The 24,000-nt window shown below is 40.8% G+C and overlaps 1 protein-coding gene across 2 annotated transcripts in view; it reads left to right on the top strand.

Moving 5' to 3' along the window:
• Nucleotides 1-3,226: 3,226 nt before the first annotated feature.
• Nucleotides 3,227-24,000, top strand: part of cpa (F-actin-capping protein subunit alpha) — a 77,946-nt gene continuing 57,172 nt past the window's right edge. Inside the window, exon 1 of one of the 2 annotated variants that reach the window (XM_067134436.1) lies at nucleotides 3,227-3,712. In XM_067134436.1, coding sequence (XP_066990537.1) covers nucleotides 3,668-3,712 — 45 coding nt within the window. In that variant the 5' untranslated portion in view covers nucleotides 3,227-3,667. Of the gene's footprint in view, nucleotides 3,713-4,041; nucleotides 4,314-24,000 lie in introns of those variants that run through there. The other variant, XM_067134437.1, reaches the window with a different exon arrangement.

Here is a 24,000-nt window from a genome sequence, read left to right as displayed (position 1 = left end):
ACCTTAATAAGAAGATGAAGTTCTCTTCCTAAGGGGGCCAGCGAGAGGGAGGGCAAATGAATAATTCCACAGAGGAAGCTACTTTGGTTACTGCCAGCCACGTGTTAGAAATAGGCAGTTTAATGGAGCCAGGGACAGGACATCCGTCCTATGGCAGCGTCTGAGCCATTCTAAGACCGAGCGTCTCTCTCCAAGACCCTTTATCACTTTCGGGAATTACATTTTTTCTCCTCCTAAGTGTGTTGCGATCATTCTGCCCACATGGCAAATGCGGGCAGCATGGCGGTAGTTTCAAGATAGCTGAACGCACATGTTCAGGACGCCAGCTGACCTGCCTCGGGCGACGATTAGCTCCTACTGGGACAGCACCTGGAATTTAAGGAATTTCAGCAGCACTTGAACAAGAAAAGAATAAGTAGTTTCCCCCAAGGCAGTGGTGAGAGAGACTTTATGGAGGTGAATTCGCCCACAGTGAATCATACTGCTATAAATTAGTTGCTTAGTCCTTATTTCATATATATATATATATATATATATATATATATATATATATATATATATATATATATATATATATATATATAAATATAAAATCCAAAATCACGAAGGAAACGGAAACACTGGAGTGCTGCTAGGCCTTTCAGCGCTATGTCCTTTACTCTGCTAAGTAAAGGACATAGCGTCAAAGGCCTCGCAGCACTCCAGCATTCATTTCCTTCGTGATTTTATCTTTATTTATATATTCATCACGTTCCATATTTTCGTGATTCTGTTATACACACACACACACACACACACACACACACACACACACATATATATATATATATATATATATATATATATATATATATATATATATATATATATATATATACATACACACACATACAAGAATAAGATGGCCTGCAGAAACTTCAGAATAACTAGTCAATTTATTTCCATCGCCAACGTTTCAGGAATACAGTTCCTGTTATCAAGGCTAAAATCAGATAAAAATAAAAAGCCATGCATCAGAATAAGACTAAAATGGAATATAGCACTTAGGGATTCTTTGAAAAGGTAATGAGCTATCATCAAAGCTTTCTGTCTTGGATTACAATTGTTTTCCCTCTAAGAGTAGTGTTAATATGCCTGATAATTTTGTTTCATTACTTGTCAGTTTGCTTTTATGTAATTTCAAAGCTCACTGAGGTACACTCATTACACTGAAACGAATCTTCTACTGTATGGATTTTTATTTTCTCTAATTTTCCCCATGATGTTGGAAACTTCATCCTCGACTGAGGGTAGCCTGTGTACTGGAAATTTATGTGTTTTTCTCTGAAAGTCAGCTTCCCTGCAGTTTTATTTTGATAATTTTTTTTTAGATAAGTGTACATTAATCGGTCATTTATTTGCATGTGTGGGTCTCTCTCTCTCTCTCATATATATATATATATATATATATATATATATATATATATATATATATATATATATATATATATATATATATATATATATATATATATATACTAAAACATACTAACTTAATATAACGGAAAGCAAACGAGGAAAGCTTTTAAATGTTACTTTGAAAAGCAACGGCCAAAAGATGAAGTGTACTAGGCCTAATTATCATTGGGTCGTCTGCTAGTGCTTATTATTATGGGCTATCGAGTAGCAAGGATGGCCAGGGTGACTCTCTCTCTCTCTCTCTCTCTCTCTCTCTCTTACGATTTTTTATATATATGACGGTGAGATGTTGTATTGTTTACAGCGTGAAGATGTAAAACGATAGGCCCGTCAGAGGCACTAAGCATACAAAAATCGAAATTTAATGTTATTGGTGTTAGATTAAGCTGGATTTTGCCAGAGATTTATTAAGACGACCGGTATATAAAATCTACGAATCAAACTGGTAAAACAGACATACAAACATACACTATAAACAAAACGTGTATTAGAGTGGGAAGGGTGTTCTGAATAAGAAAAGACCTTTTGAATCTTTTAATTGCGCTTCCTGTGTCAAAGAAACCTCTTTCGCTCTCTACCTCTCATTGCTTTCTTACGGACGGATTCGGCTTAAAAGATTAGGATTTCACTCGCGTTGTTCAAAAGCCGTAAAATTCATATCAAGCTAAAGTCATGGCAATCCTTTAATTATAGTCTTTCATCTATGTGTATATATGGCAACACTGTTGATCCTACTCGTTCAGTACCGCATGTAATGGAAACCTCTCCTAAGGTTGTTCTCTCTGCTTCACCCAGGGAAATCTTGAGAAAGGTTTATAGATGTTTCACGAAAGAAAAACAATGTCAATTCAATCTCTGCGCCTATTGTTATTCCGCAGATCTCTCTCTCTCTCTCTCTCTCTCTCTCTCTCTCTCTAGGAAGCAAGTCTTCCATCATTTGAGGAGCCATCCTCATTTATATGAAGATTTTTCCGTCTCCGTTTTTATTATTATACAGGCTTTCATCATCTGCTATCTTTTATTATTTTTCTAGATTCTTTTCGCGACCAGATTTGAGTATTTCTGCTCGTCTTAATTTCTCCATTATAACATTTCTCTACACAGCGTACTGTTTAAGGGAAAATGACAGAAGTAGTTAAACTATGAAACGAAACATTCTGGATGAGAGCACCTCTCAGCGGCCACTACCGACTGGTTTGACTCTAGAAGACATCGGAAAGCCACTGCAATTTATCCAGTTGTGACGTATTACCTGTGTATTCCATGACTCATTCACATATTTTTTTTCGTGTGTGTTCTTGGCTACCACGGTCTGCACTGGCTTGATGTGGCAGCGAACAAGATATAATAGCAACGATCTTTCACTTTCCCCCCCCCAGTGGAAAATGTTTGCCATCTGTTTTTCTTCTATCAATTCATGCTAGGAAAATAACCGTTGGATTACATTATCTTCATTGGTTATTCGAGTCAATATGACAAAGAGCCAGGCTCGTCGAGTCAACCAGATTTATTCATGATGTCCAAAACATCTGGCTAACGTCATCATTACGCCACATTGCATCCAGCATTTGCCGTGCTTAGTTCTACTGTATGCTCGGGATAAATTTCACCACTTTAAAAGGATGAATGTCCAGAAAACGCATTGAGACTGCATGGATTAAAAGAACACGTCAATTTTTGCTAAAATAAAGCGCAAGTTCGTTAGTTTCACTGGCCTTGTGCTGTATATCAGGTATTATTAGCGTCAGGTCAGGCGGTCACATGCTCTAGTAGGGGTGGAGGGAAAGGGAATGGTCGAATAATACTGAGGTCAGAGGTCAAAAGGGCGTGTTGCATAAAATAAGGTGCATTTGGGGCTATAAATAAGTAAAACACTTCCTGCTGTGATTATTACGAAGTGGGTGGGTGTATTAAAATTCAAATGATAAGATCCTTATCGGTGTTATGCCCATATGCCCAGTAGGGCTATTATGAGTCATCGCTGATAAGTGAAAGAAAACGAAAATCTAGGTTGTACGAAAGAAAACGCTTGCCTTAACTGACACCTTAATTATTTATAGGTTTTGTCCTTGGTATATTCATATTGATTTTAACATTACCAGTGCCATTAAGGTCGTATTCAGATAGTATAAGGAGAAATATAAGAACTGAAAAGTATAAAGGTAGTTTATAAGAAACACGTATAGCGGAAGTCATCGTGAAATCCAACATGGCGTCAACAGACTTTGGAGACCAACTCACCGATGATGAAAAGGTTTTGTATTATTTCTTTGGTATTTTGGACAGAGATTTGCTTTTACTACTGAAATCCATATACATGAGTATATCAGCTATTGTAGTCAAATGGCAGTGTGGCAACAGAAGCGATGGATTTGCATAAATGGAGACTGTGGGCGTATCCTGCTTAGGACCGGCATGTCAAAAATAACATTTCCATGCCATAAATTTAGTCAGGACACGTTCGCGTGTTTCTTTTGACAACTTCTTTTGTGAAAGCAACTCCAGCAGTGATTCGGAGACGTGGAAAGTGTTTTCGTTTTCCAAAGGGAATTGATCAGGAAAGTAATGGAAGGGTTTGTTTACATTGTTCTGTCATTACTCGGTTGCGTTGAAAGTGTCGTTTCTTCGTGAAACATTTCGCCGTTTCCTTTGTTTGTTTATTAGTCCGAGTGAGGGACGCTTCGAGTCGGTCACTGTTGGTTCAAAGTCAATGAGACGTTCTCGTGGTGTTGAGAAAAGACGGTCATAGGCCCCGATGTGATGTCGACCGGAGCAGAGATTCCAAATCGGGTGTTAGGCAAACCCAACGTAGCCAAACTGATGCATAGCCTAAACTCGGCCAAATGTTACCGCCAGTAAAAGCAGAGGCCTTTTTGCTAATTTGTGGAATTAGGCTACACATGAGAGTTGTACCCTTGAAGATTAAACAGCAATGTTTAGCCTGTAATTGATTTGCTGATAGGTAGCCCACAAGCCTAACCTCATTCTGTAGGTGGTTGTGCTGTACTCTACTAACCTAACCTTTTAGGGTATACGTATAGAATTCTGTCATCTCACCAAAGGTAGTGCAGTCTCCATGACAAATTTGCATCTTGGTAACTCTGCGAGGTTATGCTGCTAACTTACAGAGGCTCATATTAACATTTACAGAGTGCTTGTAACGTCTTACTCCTCAGTTTGAAGAATGGTTTAAATTTTCATTAAACCATTATTGAATTTCAAATTTGAAAGCACCATTTTCTTATGACGTTTTGAATCTTTCTGACAATTGTTTTGTTAGCAAAAGAGGGTAATTGTAAAGGAGATGGCAACACAAAGATATTTATTAATATAAATTTTGGCTAAATATCAAAACGAGTGTAAATAATGCAGTACAGATGAGATAATTTGAGAAACTTACGGGGATAGTAAGAAATTTACTATCTTTTGTTTATATGTTTACTTTTATCCCAGAAGGCCTGTTAGTAAATGTGGCATTCCGAATCTCGCCTGTACCGCATTATGTGCACCCTTTTATGTACTGTTTAGCCAAAAAATTATATTAATAAACTATATATTGTGCAGATGTCAACTTTGCATTTACCCAAATGAGCACTTTTCAGAAGTAGTGGACCCTACCCTTATAGGGTGTCCAACAATTTGGGTGACCACAGTGGGAAAGAGAGGTTTCTGGTTAGGGAAAACAAAATGCATAAATGAAAAGAGCTTGGTATTTCTAAGTAAGAACTCTGCACGGGCTGTTACCTTGGAAAATGATTTTTCATATGCTTTTAGTGTTGCTGATGAAGGAGGTGGTGGTGTTTATTGTTGGTCAATTATTATTAAGCTCATATTTACCTAACATGGTTGGGAAACCTTTAGGAATGCGCGGTTTTGGAAACGATGGGAGAAAGACCGGACTGTCATGTTGTTGTTATGGAATGGTTCCAAGCATTTGCAAGTCATTAGGGAGCCACATTTAAGAAGGGATTGGCTAAGGAAACCTATTATGAAAGGGACTATATTAACTTAACATACCCTAAACTAACCTAACCTAGCAGGTCATGTTTCTTAGTTGGGAAGCTCTGCCCCGAATCTCCCAGTGGAGGAAACTACTTTTAACCAAAAGTTCCCTTATCACACTGAGCATCGCGAGAGCATTCCAGGATAGCCAACGTATAACTTCTGAGTTCAGGGTAATTACAGTTATGGGAAAAATCAATTCCAAAGTAATACCCAATGCCGAGCTTTTGCTTAGTTCTACTAAGAGCTTTAATCCCAGTGAGAGTTCTCATTTACATTTAGGCAAGTTTATGGAATGCTTTCAAACAGTGTCATGCACTATTGTAAGGACCTGGTACCCTAGGTTGGGTTAAGTTAGATCTAGTTAGTTAGGTCATTTGCTGAGGACAAAAGTGTGAAATGTTCAAAGTTCACATTAAAACATTAAGTGATTTTAAAGTAAAATTTTATATAGTAACTTACCAAATAATTACATAGCTATTGTTTCTACTTTGCATGGCAGCTCAAAATTAAAATTTGCGGTAGCGCTCTTTTGTTTAGGGTGTAGTTATACTGCCCCGCCCATTTTTGAGGAAGAATAGGTACAACGCAGCTAAAGAGCTCAGTTCGTTTCTGCCGGTCAATGACTGAACTCTTGGCCATTGGCAGCTCTGATTTCATTAATTTTCACTGGATGGTTGCTGTTATCCTTCATTTGGTGAAGTACTTTGTTCTTTTTGGTAGGGCAGTCCTGTTAATTGGCTTGGCTAATTCAGACTTCTCTTTTTGTGACTTCCCAATTACGACTTATTAATCATGTCAGATTCTAGCCTTTCTAATATAAGGTATTGCAGTAAGGGCTGTAAGAATAGGTTGGCTTCAGCCAAATATGACAGTCATACTGTTTGTCGTTGGTGCAGGGAACAAGTTTGCTCTCCCAAACTTTGCTGTGATGAGTGTAGACTGGGATAAGGGGAAGTGGAAGACTCTTAATGCATATTTAGACAAGTTACAGCATGACAGGCTTAGGAAAGATACTGCTAGGGCTGAAGCGAAGGCTTCCGCTAGTCAGGCTTTGTCTCCGGAGGTTGATGTGACTCATTTACCTACTCCTGTAACACCTGGGACCACTTTTTCCCTTATCTCAAGTCCTCCGACTTTCCCTGCAACTCCGATCCCTGGCTCTCATTCCTCTGATTCCAGCGCCATTGCCAGCTTAGAAGCACGTGTTGACAAGAAATTTGATTTATTAGTGAACACCATTTCCCAGATTGGGAATTCTGTGCATGTCCTCATGGACAAATTCAACAATGTGAGTTCAGTGTCAGGTGCAGTGTCAGTGGAGGGGCGGCTACTCGTCCCACCAATGCTCCTAGACCAAGGTCCCTGCTGGACGCCCCTTGCTTGCCTGGTAGGAAGCAAACTGGCAGTCCAAGGGAGGTCGGTGGGGTTTGTCCACGAGTAGTCGTTGCCTCATACGAGCCTGTTTTCCGCCCGCCCCAGGACTCAAAGGATTGCCATTGGAAAGGCATCCGAATGGATGTACATGCTTTATCTTCTAGTGACTCGAACTCTGGCGCTCATAAGCGCATCTGGTGATTTGCCAATGTTTCAAGACCATTGAAAACGTCTGGCGCCCTGATGGACGAGGGCGTTCCCATCTCGTAAGCAAGTATTGGATAGAGCTCGTATTCCTCTGCCCTCCTGTAGTTTATGGGAGTCTCCTCAAGCTTCTCGCTCCCTTTGGATGGACACCGAGCGCCACAAAGTGTGTAAGAAAGTGCCTCTTAGTGAAGCGTATGGACATGTAGTGTCCAAATGCCCGTAGTCCGAGAATTTGGTGCCCGATTGTGAGAAATCAGTGTCTGATTGACATACGGAGCGTCCGTTGTCCGCACTTCCAACAAGTGGACGTCCAGTGTCCCTGCGTTCCGAGAGTGATCGTATTTTGTTGGAACATTCTGTGCTTGGACATCAAGAGTCCGAGTGTGCGTCATATGGACACCCAGCTCCCGAGCGTCCTCCCTTTGAGCGCATAGTGTCTGAATTGCAGACTTCAGATCAGGGAGCGGACGTCCAGGGACCGAGTGTCCAGTGTTAGTGGGCACCAATGTTGATGTTTGTCCACCTTCCAGCGTTCGTCCGGCGCCACAGGTGGGACTTGCTCCGATCCTCTTACAGTTCAGGATGCTTCCTTAGTCTCTATTCAACGACGCTTAGGTAACATCTTGAACCTGCTGCGGAACCCATCTACACCAACTCAAGCTCCTTCAGATCCTCCAATGCCCCTGATTTCGTCTGAGGAGGAACCTGTAGAGGACGACGTTCCTACATCGAACTACACTGCTCTGCTGTGGTTCTTCCTGGTATGTTACCTGGACTTCAGGCTTGGCTTTTATGATGTGAAAACCGATAGGAGCAGCTAAGTTGCTGTGTATGGTTCTGTCCTCCTCCTCCGGGAAACCATTTTCACATATAAACGTATGGTTGTTAGCGAAGAGAGATGTAGGGAAAGCGGTGTTCTGTTTGTCTCCTTCTCGTCTGGTACGACAGAAGTATCTGTCCTGTTCTACTAGGGAAGTTCCATCTTAGGGAGTTTCTGCCTCCTCTCAAGGGAACTTCTCCAGTCTCATTGGTGCTACTCGTCGGTTAGCCCTCTCGTCCGCTAGGATTTTGTTTACCTCATCGGAGCTAGACCATTTGATGAAAGATATTTTTAAGCTTTCCAAGGTTCTGAGTTTCCTCGATTGGACCATGGGTGCGCTAGCAAAGAAGATTGAGGACTGCGCATCACTTCAAGAGAATTTTGCCTCCGACTGAGTGGGAGTTCTGGCCTGCACAGATCGTGCAGAGAGGGACGGCACTCATGAACTAGCCACCATTTTCACAACTGGTGTACTGAAGAAACAAGATTTTTAGTGCTCGTTCACCTCTAAGGGTGTCACTCCTCCTCGGCATTCTTCCCTTCAGTTCGCTCCATTGGACAGCAACAGCTTATTTCTTCAAGAGACTTTAGAACTGGTGGCAGGAGAGTTGTAGAAGAAATCCACCTAAGATTTTCCCACTCAGTCCACCAAGAGGACTAGGATCTCGATACGTTCTTCTTCCACTGCAGTTCCTTCGACTAGGACTACTTCTCTGTTCCCTCAGCAACCCTTTCGAGGGAGTAGAGGTCGCGTCCAGTCCCATCTGAGAGCCAATTTGTGTCCAGTGCGACCCAACAAACAACCCTCTAACAAAACCACGTCTCACAAGTGAGCCACCTGTCCTTCGTGCCCTGGTGGGAGCAAGAGTACTTCATTTTTGGAACCGATGGGAATCAAGAAAAGTAGATCCTTGGGTGCTTCAAGTATTGAAAGAGGACTATGCTATCCTCTTCAGGCAGAAACCTCCCTTAGTAACCTCTCCCATCAAATTGACAAAAAACAAAGTTAAGTATATCTTAGTTTAACCAGACCACTGAGCTGGTTAACAGCTCTCCTAGGGCTGGCCCGAAGGATTAGACTTATTTTTACGTGGCTAAGAACCTACTGGTTACTTAGCAATGGGACCTACAGCTTATTGTGGAATCTGAACCACATTATGACGAGAAATGAATTTCTATCACCAGAAATAAATTCCTCTAATTCTTCTTTGGCGGCTCGAGAGTCGAACGCTGGGCCAACAGCATGCCAGTCGAAAGCTCTACCACTTCTCCAAAGAACAAATTGACAGCCTACTGTGTAGGCTCAGAGAGGTTTTCAGCCCTGTCTTGAGAAATTTTGGCTCTGCTTGAGAACAGGCAGTGGAGGAAGTCAAAGACACGAACACACAGGGATTTTAAAATTGCCTCTTTATAGTCCCCCAAGTCATTAGGGGGATGGAGACCTGTCCTGGACGTCGGTGCTCTGAACGTCTTTGTCCAGACTACGAAGTTCAAGATGGAAATGAATCAATCGGTCCTGTCAGCCATCCATCAGGGGGATTGGATGGTGACAGTAGATATGGAGGATTCCAGGAAGTATCTAATATTTGTGTTCCAGGACAGGGTCTTCCAGTTTCAGGCCCTGTGTTTCGGCCTTTCCACATCCCCTCAAGTTTTCACCCAAGTTTTCGTTCCTTTAGCGAAGTGGCTACACCTAATAGGAATCAACATGTCCTTATACCTAGACAATTGGCTCCTTCGCTCCCCATCAGAAGCCCAGTGCACAGAGGACCTTCAGAAAACCCTTCAGCTTGTGCAAGACCTACACTCCATCGGCTCCTTCATGGTGAAAAGGGCAGGGCATGGTAGGTGACCGGCGCTGCCACATCAAATATTCCCACTCATGTTGTATGGTATATGAAGGCAGCATAAGTTATACAACACAAATATTATTGGTTGCTAATCAATTTTTGCCAATTATTAAAGGCCCTCGTAATTTTCTAGCATTTAACAACAATAAAACAACACGTTTATTCTTAAACGTGACAAAAAAATTTCCAGCGCTGCCACTTCCTCTCTCATGTGTTAAGCTGACCTCAGGGCATAAAGATGTCAAACAACCCATGCCTCCACAAGGGAAGCTCAGTCAAAACACTCACTGACTCATTAAGGAGTCTGTCGCCTTACAAACAACATGGAAGGAAGTCCTCGTTCCCGCATTAATCTTTATCCACAGGCTCGAGAAGCCGTTCATAGGGTTGTTAAGTACCTTTCTAAAGAAAAGGCAAACCGTGGACCCATTGTGGATATCAGAAAAACACTGCAACGTGCCTAAGAAGCAACAATGATACCGGAGAGAACAATCAGCAGGATTTGCAAAGATATGGAAGAGAGATGCGGCACAGCAATTTTCCTGGAACGGGAGAAGCATCAACCAAGAACCATGACAGATTTTGACGATTTTGACGAGCGTTTTATGTAGAACTGTTTTAGATTTTTAAGTAAGGAAGGAAGTACCAACGCTTGATTTAATCAAAGAAAAGAAGATATATGAATAGAAAAATGTTACGAATACTCTTACTGGAAAGAAACGAAGGACCATATTATGAATAGATGATAAATTAAATAGCTGCCGATAATCTTATTTGTGTAACCTATGTATATTTATGCTGCGCCCTCTTATCTGTCTACGCACACAATCCTTTTCAAATGTCAATAGCGCACGCTCTCTCTCTCTCTCTCTCTCTCTCTCTCTCTCTCTCTCTCTCTCTCTCTCTCTCTCTCTCTCTCTCTCTCTCTCTCTCTCTCTCTCTCTCTCTTCTATATATATGTATGTACATATATATATATGTATGTGTATATAGACATATATATACACAGTAAATTGACACAAAAACAAGTAAATTAAAAGCGTAGAAGTCCAGTAATGTGAGATAATCACAAGGAAGGTCCAAAAAGAGATTCAATTAGGCCTACATGAAAAACAGAGACCTGGAAGAATGACATTAACAAATGCCAAGGAGGTTAAACCTCCTTGACAGAAGCACGGATTAAAAGGGGTAAATGGGAAGGGTAGGCCTTTAAAAACTCGAGAGAAGTACATTTGGCAACGTAGGGGACAACGCCTAAATAGCCATGAAGGCACCGATAGAGTATAGGATTGGTGATAAACTTCAAGAAATCACAATTAGTCCCCACACAGTCGAATCTTTATTTGGGGATAGTGATAGGTTCTCTGAATTTTCAGGCTTTTCCGACCCAACAAAGGATTTGCAACTGCATTTCAAAAGGTTGAAAATTCATTTCTCTTCTGTCCTGCTCGGACAACGCTTGGACAAGCCTTGTGGGAACTCTGTCGTCAGTCGAGAAGTTTGTGCCTCTGGCAGGCTACACATCAGACCACTTCAGTTCTATCTCAGAGCCAACTGGTGGAGAAAGATATTTCCCGATTCTTTGGGGAGACATTGAGCTGAACCCTGGGCCTGTCACTCATTACAGCAAGAATGATTGCAAAGTACTGTGCTTTATTCAAATATTCAGGGCTTAAAGTCAAATTTTCTTTATCCAGAGTTGTGCCCACAACTACAATTTGATGTTTTTACCTGAGATTCTTGCAAGTAGTAACAAGTCAAAGGTCGAGTTTTTAATCTTGGCGTTTGATGGCCCTGACTTTAGTTATCGTCATAACATTGCACACTTGCAAGGTATGGCTGGATACTCTTAAGTCTGGATGACCAATTTATCATCAGAAAAATTTGAGTGTAGTTGCTGTGAAGTTCTTTGCTTTAAAATTTTCAGTAAGTTCTACAATGTTTATGTGTTTGCTGTTTACCATAATCCAAATATTGACGATTCTATATATGACTGTCTTTTGGAGAGGATTAGTATGGCTCAGTCGCTGGATTCAAAAGCTTCATTTGTTATTTGTGGAGACTGTAATGCAAAGCAGAGTGAGTTGCTAAATTCAGATTCCACAGATCACCATGGCCAGTCTGCTCTTGAGTTCTGTGTATCCTCTGATTTTGTCCAGCTAATTGAGGTTACTGGCCCTAGGGAAAAGGCTGAACTGCTTCATCAAACTTTTGAAACTAAGCAGTCAGCTGAGGATGTCCCTCTCCCTGATACTTGTCATCCTGAACCTCTTACAGAATTTGCATTTTCTCCAGGGATGTTAAAATTCTGGATAAACTTGATAGCTGGGGTGGAGAAGACCCTGATGGTTTCTTCCCTTTGTTGTTTAAAAAAGTTTCTAGCGTGTTGTCTCCCAAGTTTAGTAGATTCTATAGATTTTTATGTTGACAATGTATCTTTGCGGATGAGTGCAAGCTTAGTAATACAGTGCCTGTTCCGAATAGTGGCATATGTGCAGACTGCAGTAACTGCAGACCAATCTCTATTTTCCCTGTGCTCTCCAAAGTTGCTGAAAAACTTATTTTTTGGGATGAATCTTACCTACTGTTAAAGTTAGCTTACATCTCCACACCGTTAGGTGAGTCGCCATTCAAACAAAAGATCAATGGCTGCCTGGGTGACTGTCTAGTACACCTGTTCTCCGTCAGATATGCTTTGAATGTTTTAGCTCTTGTCAGAATTCTCCTTGCCGCCATTGTGTTTAGGTGCTTATTGGTATTTCATGGCAGTTTGCTGCTATCACAGCACTGTACACATTTTTTTATAGGATGCCTCCACTGGACTCAAGGCTAAGGATGTCATATTCTGTAGGAATGATGACTATGTTAGCAGGATTTTTATTTTTTAGGAGACAGACACTGTTTACGCTGGCTGCAGTTGTAGAAAGTGTACACACTTTGCACTGGCTGTAATGGTATAAAGTGTCATCTTGAGAATGGATGTAAGGAAGCAGGGATTTTCGAAGGATTTTCTGCTTAAGTTTGTCACTTTAGGAAGAGAAGGAAAGCAGATAGATTGCAAAGCAGTAAGTTAGGTCAGGTTATCAACCTGTCTGTAGTACATGATTCACTTGAATCTTGATCAGACTTGTTTACAGTGGTACTAAGTATAGTGGGGTTTTTCATTATAATTTTCCAACAGTTCACACACAACTATGGGTCTTTTTTCAGTCTACCATGAAATTTTTCAGCAAGTGTATGTCTCACTTTTCTAAGATTGATTGTTATGCGTTTTATGTGTATTTTAATTGGGTCCTGGCAGTATTTCAAATGTCGAACCATTGTGATGTAATCTGTAAAGATATGAATACAGGAATATCAATTAGATAACATAAATTTTTAGAAAATATAGCTATGTACACTTGATGTTTTGAGCCTTGATAGTCTCTGAGGATCAGAGCACCATACCCACCAGCCACCCAGTTATATGGCTACAACTGTACTAACCTGTGGACATGGATGCTGAAATTAGACAAGTAGCAACTTATTTCAACTGGTTAATTAACAACACTGTTGGTTGTTTCTCATAGCTAAGAACCCTGTCTTTGTTTTTATGTCTATAAAAAATCTATATGCCAAAATATGAGCATAAGTGTGAAAAAATAGATCGTTCACCGACGCCCGACTTATGAATATGGTGTTCACTTATGGGTTAGTATCATGAAAAATACTTTCTTACACAAACTTTTTTTTTGCTGAATCTAATAGCTAATACCCTTGCCTTCATTTTTTACATCTATGAAAAAATTCTCATTTGATCCCCGGAGGTCAAATTGTGACTTCAAATTTTTTTTTGTATAACTTTTTTATTTTTCAACCTAGAGTTTTAAAACATGTATATTTGAATTCCTTGGCTCTTTCTGATTCTAAATATATATACATTTATGCAATTGTGATCATTAACCAAGTTATGGGTCAGTGAAAATATGTGACCTCACACGTGACCTCAAATTTCCCGAGGTCATATCTTTTGAACCGTTTGTCGGATTGGTCTAAAAATTTCAGAAATGGATACAGGGCCTATGATTTCCCTATAAACCAAATTTTATCAAACTCTAAGAGATGAGGGTGTTAATTTAAAAAAATTTTGGTTGATTTAATAGAGAATGCCCCCACTGTTAGACTGGTATTTCAATAAGTTTTTTTTATCTCGGTGCTCGTCCTGAGTGATGTCCAGCACCCGTTCCACTAGGCATCTTGTTAAAACTCTACCATTATCTCAGATACACAAAGCAGTTTTCTGTCACAGCAATCAAGGATCCCACTGTATATTGCTTTCAGTTATACATCATGCTGACTGGAATACTGCTCAAGATATAAAGTTTGAAAAGTTTTCAATCTTTTGTTATGGGAATTTCTTCTTCCAGTCAGGATTTACGATGAAATTTAGACATAAGCCTTCAGATGTTGACATAACCTCAGTTAAGCCCTTTGATAGGCCATCACTCAAGAACTTTTAAGACGCTTCTTTTAACTCCTGTTTAAGCAAAGTGTATTAGTGACCTTCAAGCCCTTTCTTGTTGGCAGCTCTGTTCTAGTGGCAATCCCTCTCTTTTCTTTCATTACTCAGAGAAAAAATATAAAAAGGAGTAAGAGAAAAAATATATATAGGAGTAAGCCCTTCCCAGTTTTGGTTACAGTTCCTAATTTAACTGCTTTGAAGTGGCTGTCTTAATGTCCAGATTAGACCTATTAACCCTTAAGGGACGGACGGCACAATTTATCAATGTGTAGCACCCAGACTGGGGAAACTTTGAGGTCGGCGAAATAAAAAAAAAAAATCACATCAATGTACATGCACACTGTATGAAAAAAATGCTAAAAAATTTTCCCCACCTTCCATGAGAAGTTGAAAATGACTATTTACAACCCCTTGTGGGGCCTCATTTACAAGACAGTCGTAAATTTTACCAACTTATATATGTTTTTTCTAATAAATAAATTTATTGTATTTTGTAAAATTATTATTATTACTGCTCACACAATATCAAAACAGATAAGAAATAAAAGCAGTAACAAATCTTTTGCATATTGGGGAAAAATATTCACGTAAATTTATGAGAAGGAAGATTCAGTAACTTTTCTTTTTACTTTTACATGCTTTTTCTAATATTTCTTTGCAATTTTCTTTGTAAAATTACATTTACAACTGACACTATTATAAAAGACAAAAACAAAAAACAACAGCAACCCCTTTGTATAATTACAAGCAAATTTACAAAAAGACTTGTGTGAGAGAGAGATGCAGTACTTTTCCCCCTTCAAGTCAGAAGCATTACTGACAGCTGAAAAGACGTCTGTGGCAACTGGCCCGACTCTCAAGTCAGTATAAAAGTTGCCATTAGTGAATTTATAGCATATAGAAGTATTGGCACCTCTCTTTTTGCCTCATTCTTACCATATCAGTGGTGCATAATATTGTTTAACACTCAGGCTTAATCCGTCCACCTCCTCAATCCTGTTTACTTCACACTTAGGCTCACTCTATCCCTTAAGGGTTGAGAGGTTATATTAGTGAGCTTCAAGCCCTATCTTGTTCTTTGGCACTGTTCTAGTGGCAACTTCTTTCTTTTCCTTCATTGCTTAGAGAGAAGACTTAGAATTGAAAGCCCTTCCCAGATTTGTGACTGTGTCTAATTTATCTACTTATGTCCAGTTAGAACTCTTAAGGGTTTACCTGGACAGACATAAACCCATAAGAGGAGAAGTTAAGAATTTATCTGTGGTATTAGAAGGTCAAACGCTCCTATGTCCAAGATGGCTGAAGTCTATGCACACACAATTGATGCCTGAATATTTTACCATTTTTGGAGATAATCCTCATCGCTTCCATACTGTAAACATGTCTTTATTGCCTTTAAAACCTTCTTCTAGAGAAGGTTGTCTTGCAGCTCAGGGGAGCTAAAACAATTTTTTTTTTTTTTTTTTTTTGCAAATGTTCAATTTTAGCATGAGGTGTTAAGCCCTGAGTCCTATCATTGCGGCAGGGACTCTTTCTTTGAACCAAATATGATGGCAACCATTAGTTGGTAGGAATCCCGCTATTGAATTTTTGGGTGCATGAAGGTACACGTTGGTATATATAGGAGGGCACCTTCATATATGAAGGTAGTAATTATCTTTAGTTTTTGGCTTGTTGGTTATGGGCTTTCGACTCAGGCACAGACATCACCAGTACTCAACAAGATAGTCCTTTTTCCTTGTCAGAGGATCTCCTCTGACAAGTCTCGATATGGGAACCTCACGCCCTGTTGTGGTTCCAATGTCTGTCAGCAGTAGTTGCCAGTAAGGGTCACACATCAAGCAGGAATGTTAAGAAGCTTTTTCTCCCCATCAAAAAGCTTTTAGTTTGCTTGGCTGAACTCTGTTTCTTTGTCTGCACTAACCCACCATCCTCATTCAGTGTGGTAGTCAGCTAACTTTAATAGTAGGTAAGATTCATTCCAAATAATGATAATTTTCATGATAGAATGAATTATTTGGATACATACTTACTGTTAAAGTAGAAACCCACCCGGCCTCCCCACATCTTGGTGGCTGGTCATGAAGAGATTTGACAGAACATAAAAATTCCAGCGTCATCTGGTGAATACAAAGACAATCCTAGTGAGTTAGCCAAGTGCATTTTAATTTTTTGTAAATGCTGATCGCACCAAATGGGGCGAAGATAAAGCTAACTTTAACAGTAGGTAAGTATCCAAATAGTTGATTTTATCATGAAAATTATCATTATTTGGATACTTAAGTACTGTTAGAGTAGACCCCACCCAGCCTCCCCACAACTTAGTGGCCTGTCAAGGAGAATTCCGACAAGAGCTAAAACATTTGAAACACACCTGGTGGAGAATAGTTGTACTAGACAGTCATCCTGGCAGCCATTTGCTCTTTATTTTGAATGCTGACTCGCGTATTGGCGCGGAAATCTTACCAGTAGGTAAGTATCCAAATAATTGTATTATGAAAACTTATATTTTTAAGCAAATATATAAATAGAGGCAGTCCCCGGTTATCAGCGATCTGGGTTTCTGGGGTTTGTCTAGCAACAAAAATCAGTTATTTTTTACGCCAGTATGTGCCGATTTCCACTTATTGGTGCCAATACATACCTAACAGAGGCGCCGATAAAGTGCCGAAAAGTGCTGATTTTCGGTTATCGCCGATTTTTGCTTATTGTCACGCCATCAGAACAGAACCCTCACCGATAACCGGAGACTGCTTGTACTGTGTGGAATCTAAAGGATTGTTAGCTGATAGTCATTATGCTTATAGGAAGCAGCTAGGTACCTGCGATGCTCTTTTAGACTTGACATGCCATTTGCAGGGGAACCTTGATAAGGTTTTGAGTGCAGAGTAACTCGGATTTTAGTGCTGCTTTCGGTTTAGTAAATCAAAAGGCACCTATTTATCAACTTAAGAATCTCGGAGTGGGTGGATATGTTTTAGGGTTACTGTACTGTCAAGATTTCCTTACAGGTAGGCAGCAGTGAGTTGCTGTGGATGGGATCTTTAGTGAACCAAGACTTCCACAGGTCGGTGTTCTTGGTCCACTCTTACTTTTAGTATATACAAGTGACATGGTTATTGGCTTGGAAAACGAGATTGTTCAGTATGCCGATGATGCAACACGTGGTTGTAGTAAAGTCTCCCCTTTTGAGAAATGAAGCTGCCCTCAGCCTCAATCAGGATATGGACCGGATCAGGGAATGGTGTAGTCGGTGGGGTATGAGGCTGAACTCCAGTAAAACGAAAACACTATTGATTAGCAGGTCTCGTACAGATTTCCCACCCCATCCTCCCCTTCAGGTGAATGGAACTTCACTGAACGAGTCTGAAGCTGTAACTGTTCTAGGTGTAACCTTTGACTCACATCAGACTTTTGAGAAACATCTAATCAAAGTTTCAGCAAATTCCGAACAAAAGTTAGGTATTGTTCGTGAGGCCTCATATATTTCTAACAGTGATAAAATCAATGCAGCCTGTTTTAGGTCATTGTACTCCTTTCCTAGAATACTGTTCTCCAGTGTGAATGTCTGCTTCTGCCAGAGATTTATCTCTTTAAGATAAAGTGGTTTGTGGTGGTTATGACTTGGACCATCAGCGGATGGTCTCTTGTTTGTCGCTTTTTTATAAGTTGTATTTCAACAAAGATCTTCACATGTATTTCGACAGAGATCTTTCCCATTCACAATTGATCCTTGATCCTATTTTATCTGCTGAGAGCAACCAGATTCACTTAAAAGCAGCAACAATATGCAGTAAATGTGCCTCACTGTCGAATTTCTCAGTTCCAGAGGTTCTTATTCCTCACACTGTTGGGCTGTGGAACAGCCTCCGAGAGGATGTCATTCAATTGGAACTTCATAAGTTCAAGCAAAGGTGGAGTGCATTACTACCCTAATACTGTTGTCCGTGCATTTGAATATATTTTTATCTATTTTTTAATTTATTAATTTTTTTCTTTTTTAATAAGTGGGGCCTCTTCTTTCTATATTTCTCTTTACCTCCTCTTACTACTTCCTAACAAACACCGTATTCTTTGGAAGCTTGAATTTCAAGTCAGTGCCCCCTGTGGTCTTGTTCCATATGAATGGTGTTTATTTTCTGAATAATAGTAATAATAATAATTTATTTTTATTATTATTTTTATTATTAATTATTAATTATTAATTATATTATTTATTATTATTATTAACAACAACAACTACACGCATTCCCCGGTTATCAGCGGGGGCTCCATTCTGACGGCGTGATGATAAGCGAAAATCTCCGATTTTCAGTTATTGGTACCTCTGTTAGGTATGTATTGGTGTCGATAAGTGGAAATTGGCGCATAATTGCACCGAAAATCACAGATTTTCATTGCTAGACAAGTGCCGAAAAACTGGATTGCTGATAACCAGGGACTGCCTGTGTTGTTGTTATTATTATTATTATTATTATATTTATATTTGTGTTTATATTTATTTATTATTAGGGGATTTGATTTTATATATATATAGCCTATATATATATGGTCGTCTCAATTCTTCTTATTTTCTTCTCATCAGGGCTGATATTTGCTAATAACTGGCTGTTGTTCATAGTCTGGATAAGGAATTGGTTTCTTGAAATATTAATTTTATTTCATATGGAAGTTGAAAATGGCATCTGATCGCTGTAGAGTTTGCAAATTGCAGAATATCGGAATCAGGATTTGTCATATTCTTGAGTGTAGAATATTCTTTGTTGTTCTAAGGGTGTAACGGAATTCCAACGTTTCTAACCGTATCATCGGTTCATTCTCAAGGAAGGTTGGGCTTGTTCTGGTTGAAATTGGGTCATTAGATGGTGTTTATAGTGTCCCGGGTGCTCCATGTTGTGAAAGCTGAATTATCATTAGCTGGGTCAGGGGATTAAGTCCTTGAGCAAACCAATCTCCTAGAAGTGGATGCTTGCACTGGTCTTTGCATGCAGACGTTGGACACTGGTAGGGTAGTATTGAGAAGGTCACTGCCAGTAGAAGGGGGCACCACCGAATTGGTCCGTTCGTTCAGCTCTGGGGTGCTGGCAGGTGGCACCCTACACATCACCATCAGGAGAAGGGAAGCCTCGTGTGGTGTTGAGGCTAGGTCTCTCCTCTCCGATGTGTAGGACCTCCAGGAGGCGGAAGCGGCGGTGGTCTGTCGCCTTATCAATAATTCAGGTATTAGGAATTATGTCCTTTCTCATTATTCTGATACTCTGAGTTCTTGGCATGATTATGGATGGCGCCTTCCTGAGCGTGGCAGGAGATCCTCTTGGAAAATCTCATCAGGGTCATCCCAATGTAGGCTCTGGGGCATTCCCGGACAAGGCATTTGTATTGGTAGATAACGTTGGTTTTCTCCAGTGGGTCCTGCACTAGGGGGCTGGGTTGTTTTTCATGATCAGGCCACTTGTCTTCTTGCTTTTGCAATATTAGCAGTTTTAACCTTTTTTGCAGGGTCCTTAGGGGAGTTGTTTCCTTCTGTGATATTGCAAAGGGCTTGCTCGGTCCTCCGTATTTCCTTTGAAACACTCCCTTGTAAAAGAGAGTGACGTCTTCAAGGGCAGCGGGGGAAGGCTCCTGTTGATACCATTTATCAATGCTTCTTCGTATGCATTTCATGATGTCCTGGTTGGAATACCCAATGTTAATTCCTGGTTGGAACACCCAATGTTAATTAAAACCTGGACAATATGCTCTAATTTGGTGTGTGTCCTTCAAAGAAGAGCAGTGTGAGAGCGCTCTCCTGATGAAGACGCTGATTGCAGTGCGCTTGCATCTCTCTGGACACTCACTCTCACCATTAAGGCACATGCCCAGGTTTGTGGGTTTCGTATATACGTGCGTTACAAAGAGCTCCCCTTGTTGCCTGACGAGGATGCCAAGGAAGGGGAGGTGACAATCACAGCAATGTACAGTGGTGAAGTTGAGGCTGCTGTGGTTGGGGAAGGCTTGTCGCAGGTGCTCTGTTTCTTCCACCTTGCTGGCGCATATGAAGGTGTCATCAATATACCGGACATACATCAACGGTTTCTCAAGTAGAAGTTCGCAAAAAGCACTCTGAGAGGAGAACCCCTTGCTACACCATCTTTTTGTATGTACATATGGCCTCTGTGGGTGGAAAAGGGCCTTTATTGTACAAATCTTGCGGAGTGTTCGGAGGGCATGCTCAGGGATGTTTAATCGGGGCATGGAATTGTTTCTGTATACATGATCCAGAATTATCTGGATTGTTTCATCCATGAGGACATTCATGAAGAGAGGCTCTACATCCATTGATGCAATAACTCCTCCCAGGGGTGTCGTTTTCAGGGCTTCTGTAAATTTGACAGAGGACTTCAAACTGTGGTCATCTGGAGCGTAAGGAGTCAAAATAGCCTTCAATTTATTCGCAAGCTGGTATGTAAGGGCAGGAATCTGGCTAATAATGGGGCATAATGGGGTTCCCTGGTTTATGGGTTTTAAGGTTCCTATATATGTAGCCAAGGTTGTAGTCCCCTACGATCAGCAACTGAGGAAGGGTGTTGGAAACAGCGTTAACAGTCTCAATGATCCAATTAGCCTCGTGCTTAATGTCATCTACCAGGTTCTTAATGATCCTCTGAAATTTGCTGCAGTCTGCCAGTATCTCATCCAACTTGTGGTGGTGTTCTTCAGTGTGGATGAGTACAAAGAGCAGTTTTATCGGCCCGACCGACAGTGGAATCCTTTTTAGCTTCGAGTTCTTTGGCTGCTTTCCTTAGGTGCCTGTCAATCACATCACTTGTAATCACCTCCTTCTGTAAGGTCCTCGGCCAAGAAGAGGAACTGGAGGGCGTCCATAGTACGTATGGTGCCTTGATCTTCATGCTTGTGTATGGTGCCCAGCAGGTATTCTGCGTTTCTCCTTGGGCCTCGGTAGGCTAGAGAAATGGCATTTAAGTCCTATGCATAGAATCGTAACTTGTTTGGCAGTAGGTACATAGTCGGTCAGGTTAATGTACTCTTCTCTCTTGTGTGGGAGCCGGCGGTGCAGGCATTCCACAATGGCACTGGCATGTGCCCCCTCCTGGGGGGAATCGTCGTCTCTGTTGGCCATTCCATAATTAACATCGCCTTCCCAGACACTCATATGGGCTGCTACAGGGTTACTACTGCTGCTGCGATGGAGTTTGTCCCACTCGGCATGCAAGTTCTTCAGCTCATCATCGAGTGCCACTCTGTCTCGTTCCTTTGCCAAAAGCTGACATTGAAGCAAGGTCCTCCTGAAGCTCCTAGTGCCTGGGTCATCCTGTGCAGATGGTTCATGTAGCCGTAGAGTAGTATATGAAGGTGGGAGACCCTCTCTCAAGCATGTTTTGTTAGAGAATGGCAGCATCGGTGGAATTAATTTTATATATGACCTTCTCAGTTCTTATTTTTTTCTCATCTGTGCTGGTATGTGCTGATAACTGGCTGATGTTCATAGACTGGATAAGGAATTGGTTTCTTGAAATATTAATTTTTTTCATATGGAAGTTGAAAATTGCATCTGATCGTGATAGTTTGCAAATTGCAGAATCTGGAACTCAGGATTGTCATATTCTCGTGTGTAGAATCTTCTTCGTCGTTTTTCTAAGAACGCATAGTGGAATTCTAATGTTTCTGACCGTATCATCAGTTCATTCTCAAGGATGGGTGGGCTGACGACCCCATTTCAACCAGAACTCACCCGCCCTTCCTTGAGAATGAACCGATGATGAGGTTGGAAACGGAATTCCGCTAAGACTCAAAAATCCGTAGGCCCCTGATGCCAGATTCAAGTTCTTATTGATCCCCTCCTTAAAGTACTTTTTAGGTATGATAGGGACGAGACACTTCTCTGTCCAATTTGGTGCTGTGGTACTACGTCAAGAGAACTCGGCATCTCAGATATGTGTTGACGCCTCTTCGTGGTTCCAACATGGCCAAGGATGAGGTGTCCAAGAGCACAATCTCTTCTGGGCTTCATGAAACAGTAATGAGCTTACTCTTCGTCTGACGAGGTAGACAGGAGCTCAGTCTGGGCAAGAGATCTCAAAGTTAGGGGCATCGCCCTAGCCTTTTCATTCCAGAAGAACCTGTCAGTTAAGCAGGTAATACGAGCAGGTATGAGGTTGCACCAGACCACACTTACCTCGTGTTACCTTTGGGACATTGCCAACAAATCCTTGGACACGATTTTTTCCTTGGATCTTGTGGTGGCTGCCGAACAAGGTGTGTGGCTCATCCGGCTCCCCTAGGGCACAAGTGCATCTCGTCTAAGGTGTTTGGTAAGTGAGAGAGAACATATGTTAGTGATTGGCTCCTTCCTTTTCTCTTTTACCTGTCTCTCTCGTAAGACAGAGAGGCAGGTCGCAAGCTGTCACATGCTGGACGGTTTTGCAAGTGACTACATGACGGGACCATCCTGGCCTTCATCTTGTTGTAGATGGATTGGATGCTTGTGCCCCCTCTTTCTAGACAAGGGGAGAGAGGGATAGAAAATGAAACAAACCCGTTGGTTGTATTAGGAAATTTTATCGTCTCCAAAACTCTGATTCCTCCAAGCCTTCTTCAAACTAGTGATGCAACTTATTACTTTAAGCCCAGAAGTCTAGCAGTTACAACATCCCATATGCTCAACATCATATTCCCCTTCTTCCATCTTACTTTCCACCCTCTCCTAACAATTGTTTCATAGTGCAACTGTGAGACTTTCCTCCTGTAACACCTTTAAAACCTTTCTACTATCAGTTAACCTTTCAGCACTGAATGACCTCATGGGTCCCAGTGCTTGGTCTTGGGCCAAAATTCAATACTGTATTCCATATTGTATATGCCCAACAAGCTAGAGGTGCAGGATTACTTCCTCAGCTCTTCCAGACCAGGACAGTATTCCCAGGTGGGTAGAACCAAACCAGTCAGTTCAGAGATTTACTCAGACTCCACCGTTAAATGGGTAGTTCTTCTATGTAAAGACCAAAGGCTTGTATTTGTGTAGGAAAAAATTGCAAATTTTTAAAAGTAATTTGTATTTTGCCTAATATGCAAACCTGAAGGTCTTTAAATTTACTGCCCACCTCAGCCACTCCTCATTCTGATATTTGGGCTGAAAGGCAAAGTAGAGCGCAGACTTATGAGTGGTCAGGACTTCCCTACCCTACCATTGGCAATTAGCAACCATGTCTGAAAGTAAAACTGCCATCTCCAGCTCTCATTTGCAAGCTATGTAAAGACCTCCAGGTTTATATGTTAGGAAAAATACAAATTACTGTAAAAATTTGCTATATTACTGGAATAAATTTTATGGAAATTTATATGTTAACTACTTTAGAAAGACAGGTCTTTTTCTTTGTGCATAAGGTCTTTTTCTTTGTGCATATGAAGAATTTAATCCTCTAACATAAAGGAGGGACTTTGTAGACACTCTGAGACTTGGCAGAATTTTTATCATCAGTACTATTGTACTTTTGGTCTATGCAAGTTTCAAGAAACACTAAAAGTGGGCAGTAAAATGATCGAGCTTGGATAAAGTATTAAAACATGAATGCTACAGCTAGACTAAGGCATTATGGATGATGTGCTGGCGTAGCAGGGATGATCATTGGGACGAAGTAATGTTGGCTCAGAGTTAAATCACACAGGCTGCTTACCAGATTGTAGCCATGCGCAACGTTAATTTTAAAGCTCAACCCTAACAGGCTGGGCTGAATATACATTAACAGTACCCTAAAACTGGGAATACTTAAGGTCGGCAAATTAAG

The sequence above is a fragment of the Macrobrachium rosenbergii genome, chromosome 36 (assembly GCF_040412425.1).
Source record: "Macrobrachium rosenbergii isolate ZJJX-2024 chromosome 36, ASM4041242v1, whole genome shotgun sequence".
Lineage (NCBI taxonomy): Eukaryota > Metazoa > Arthropoda > Malacostraca > Decapoda > Palaemonidae > Macrobrachium > Macrobrachium rosenbergii.
This window is presented reverse-complemented; position numbering and strand designations above follow the sequence as displayed.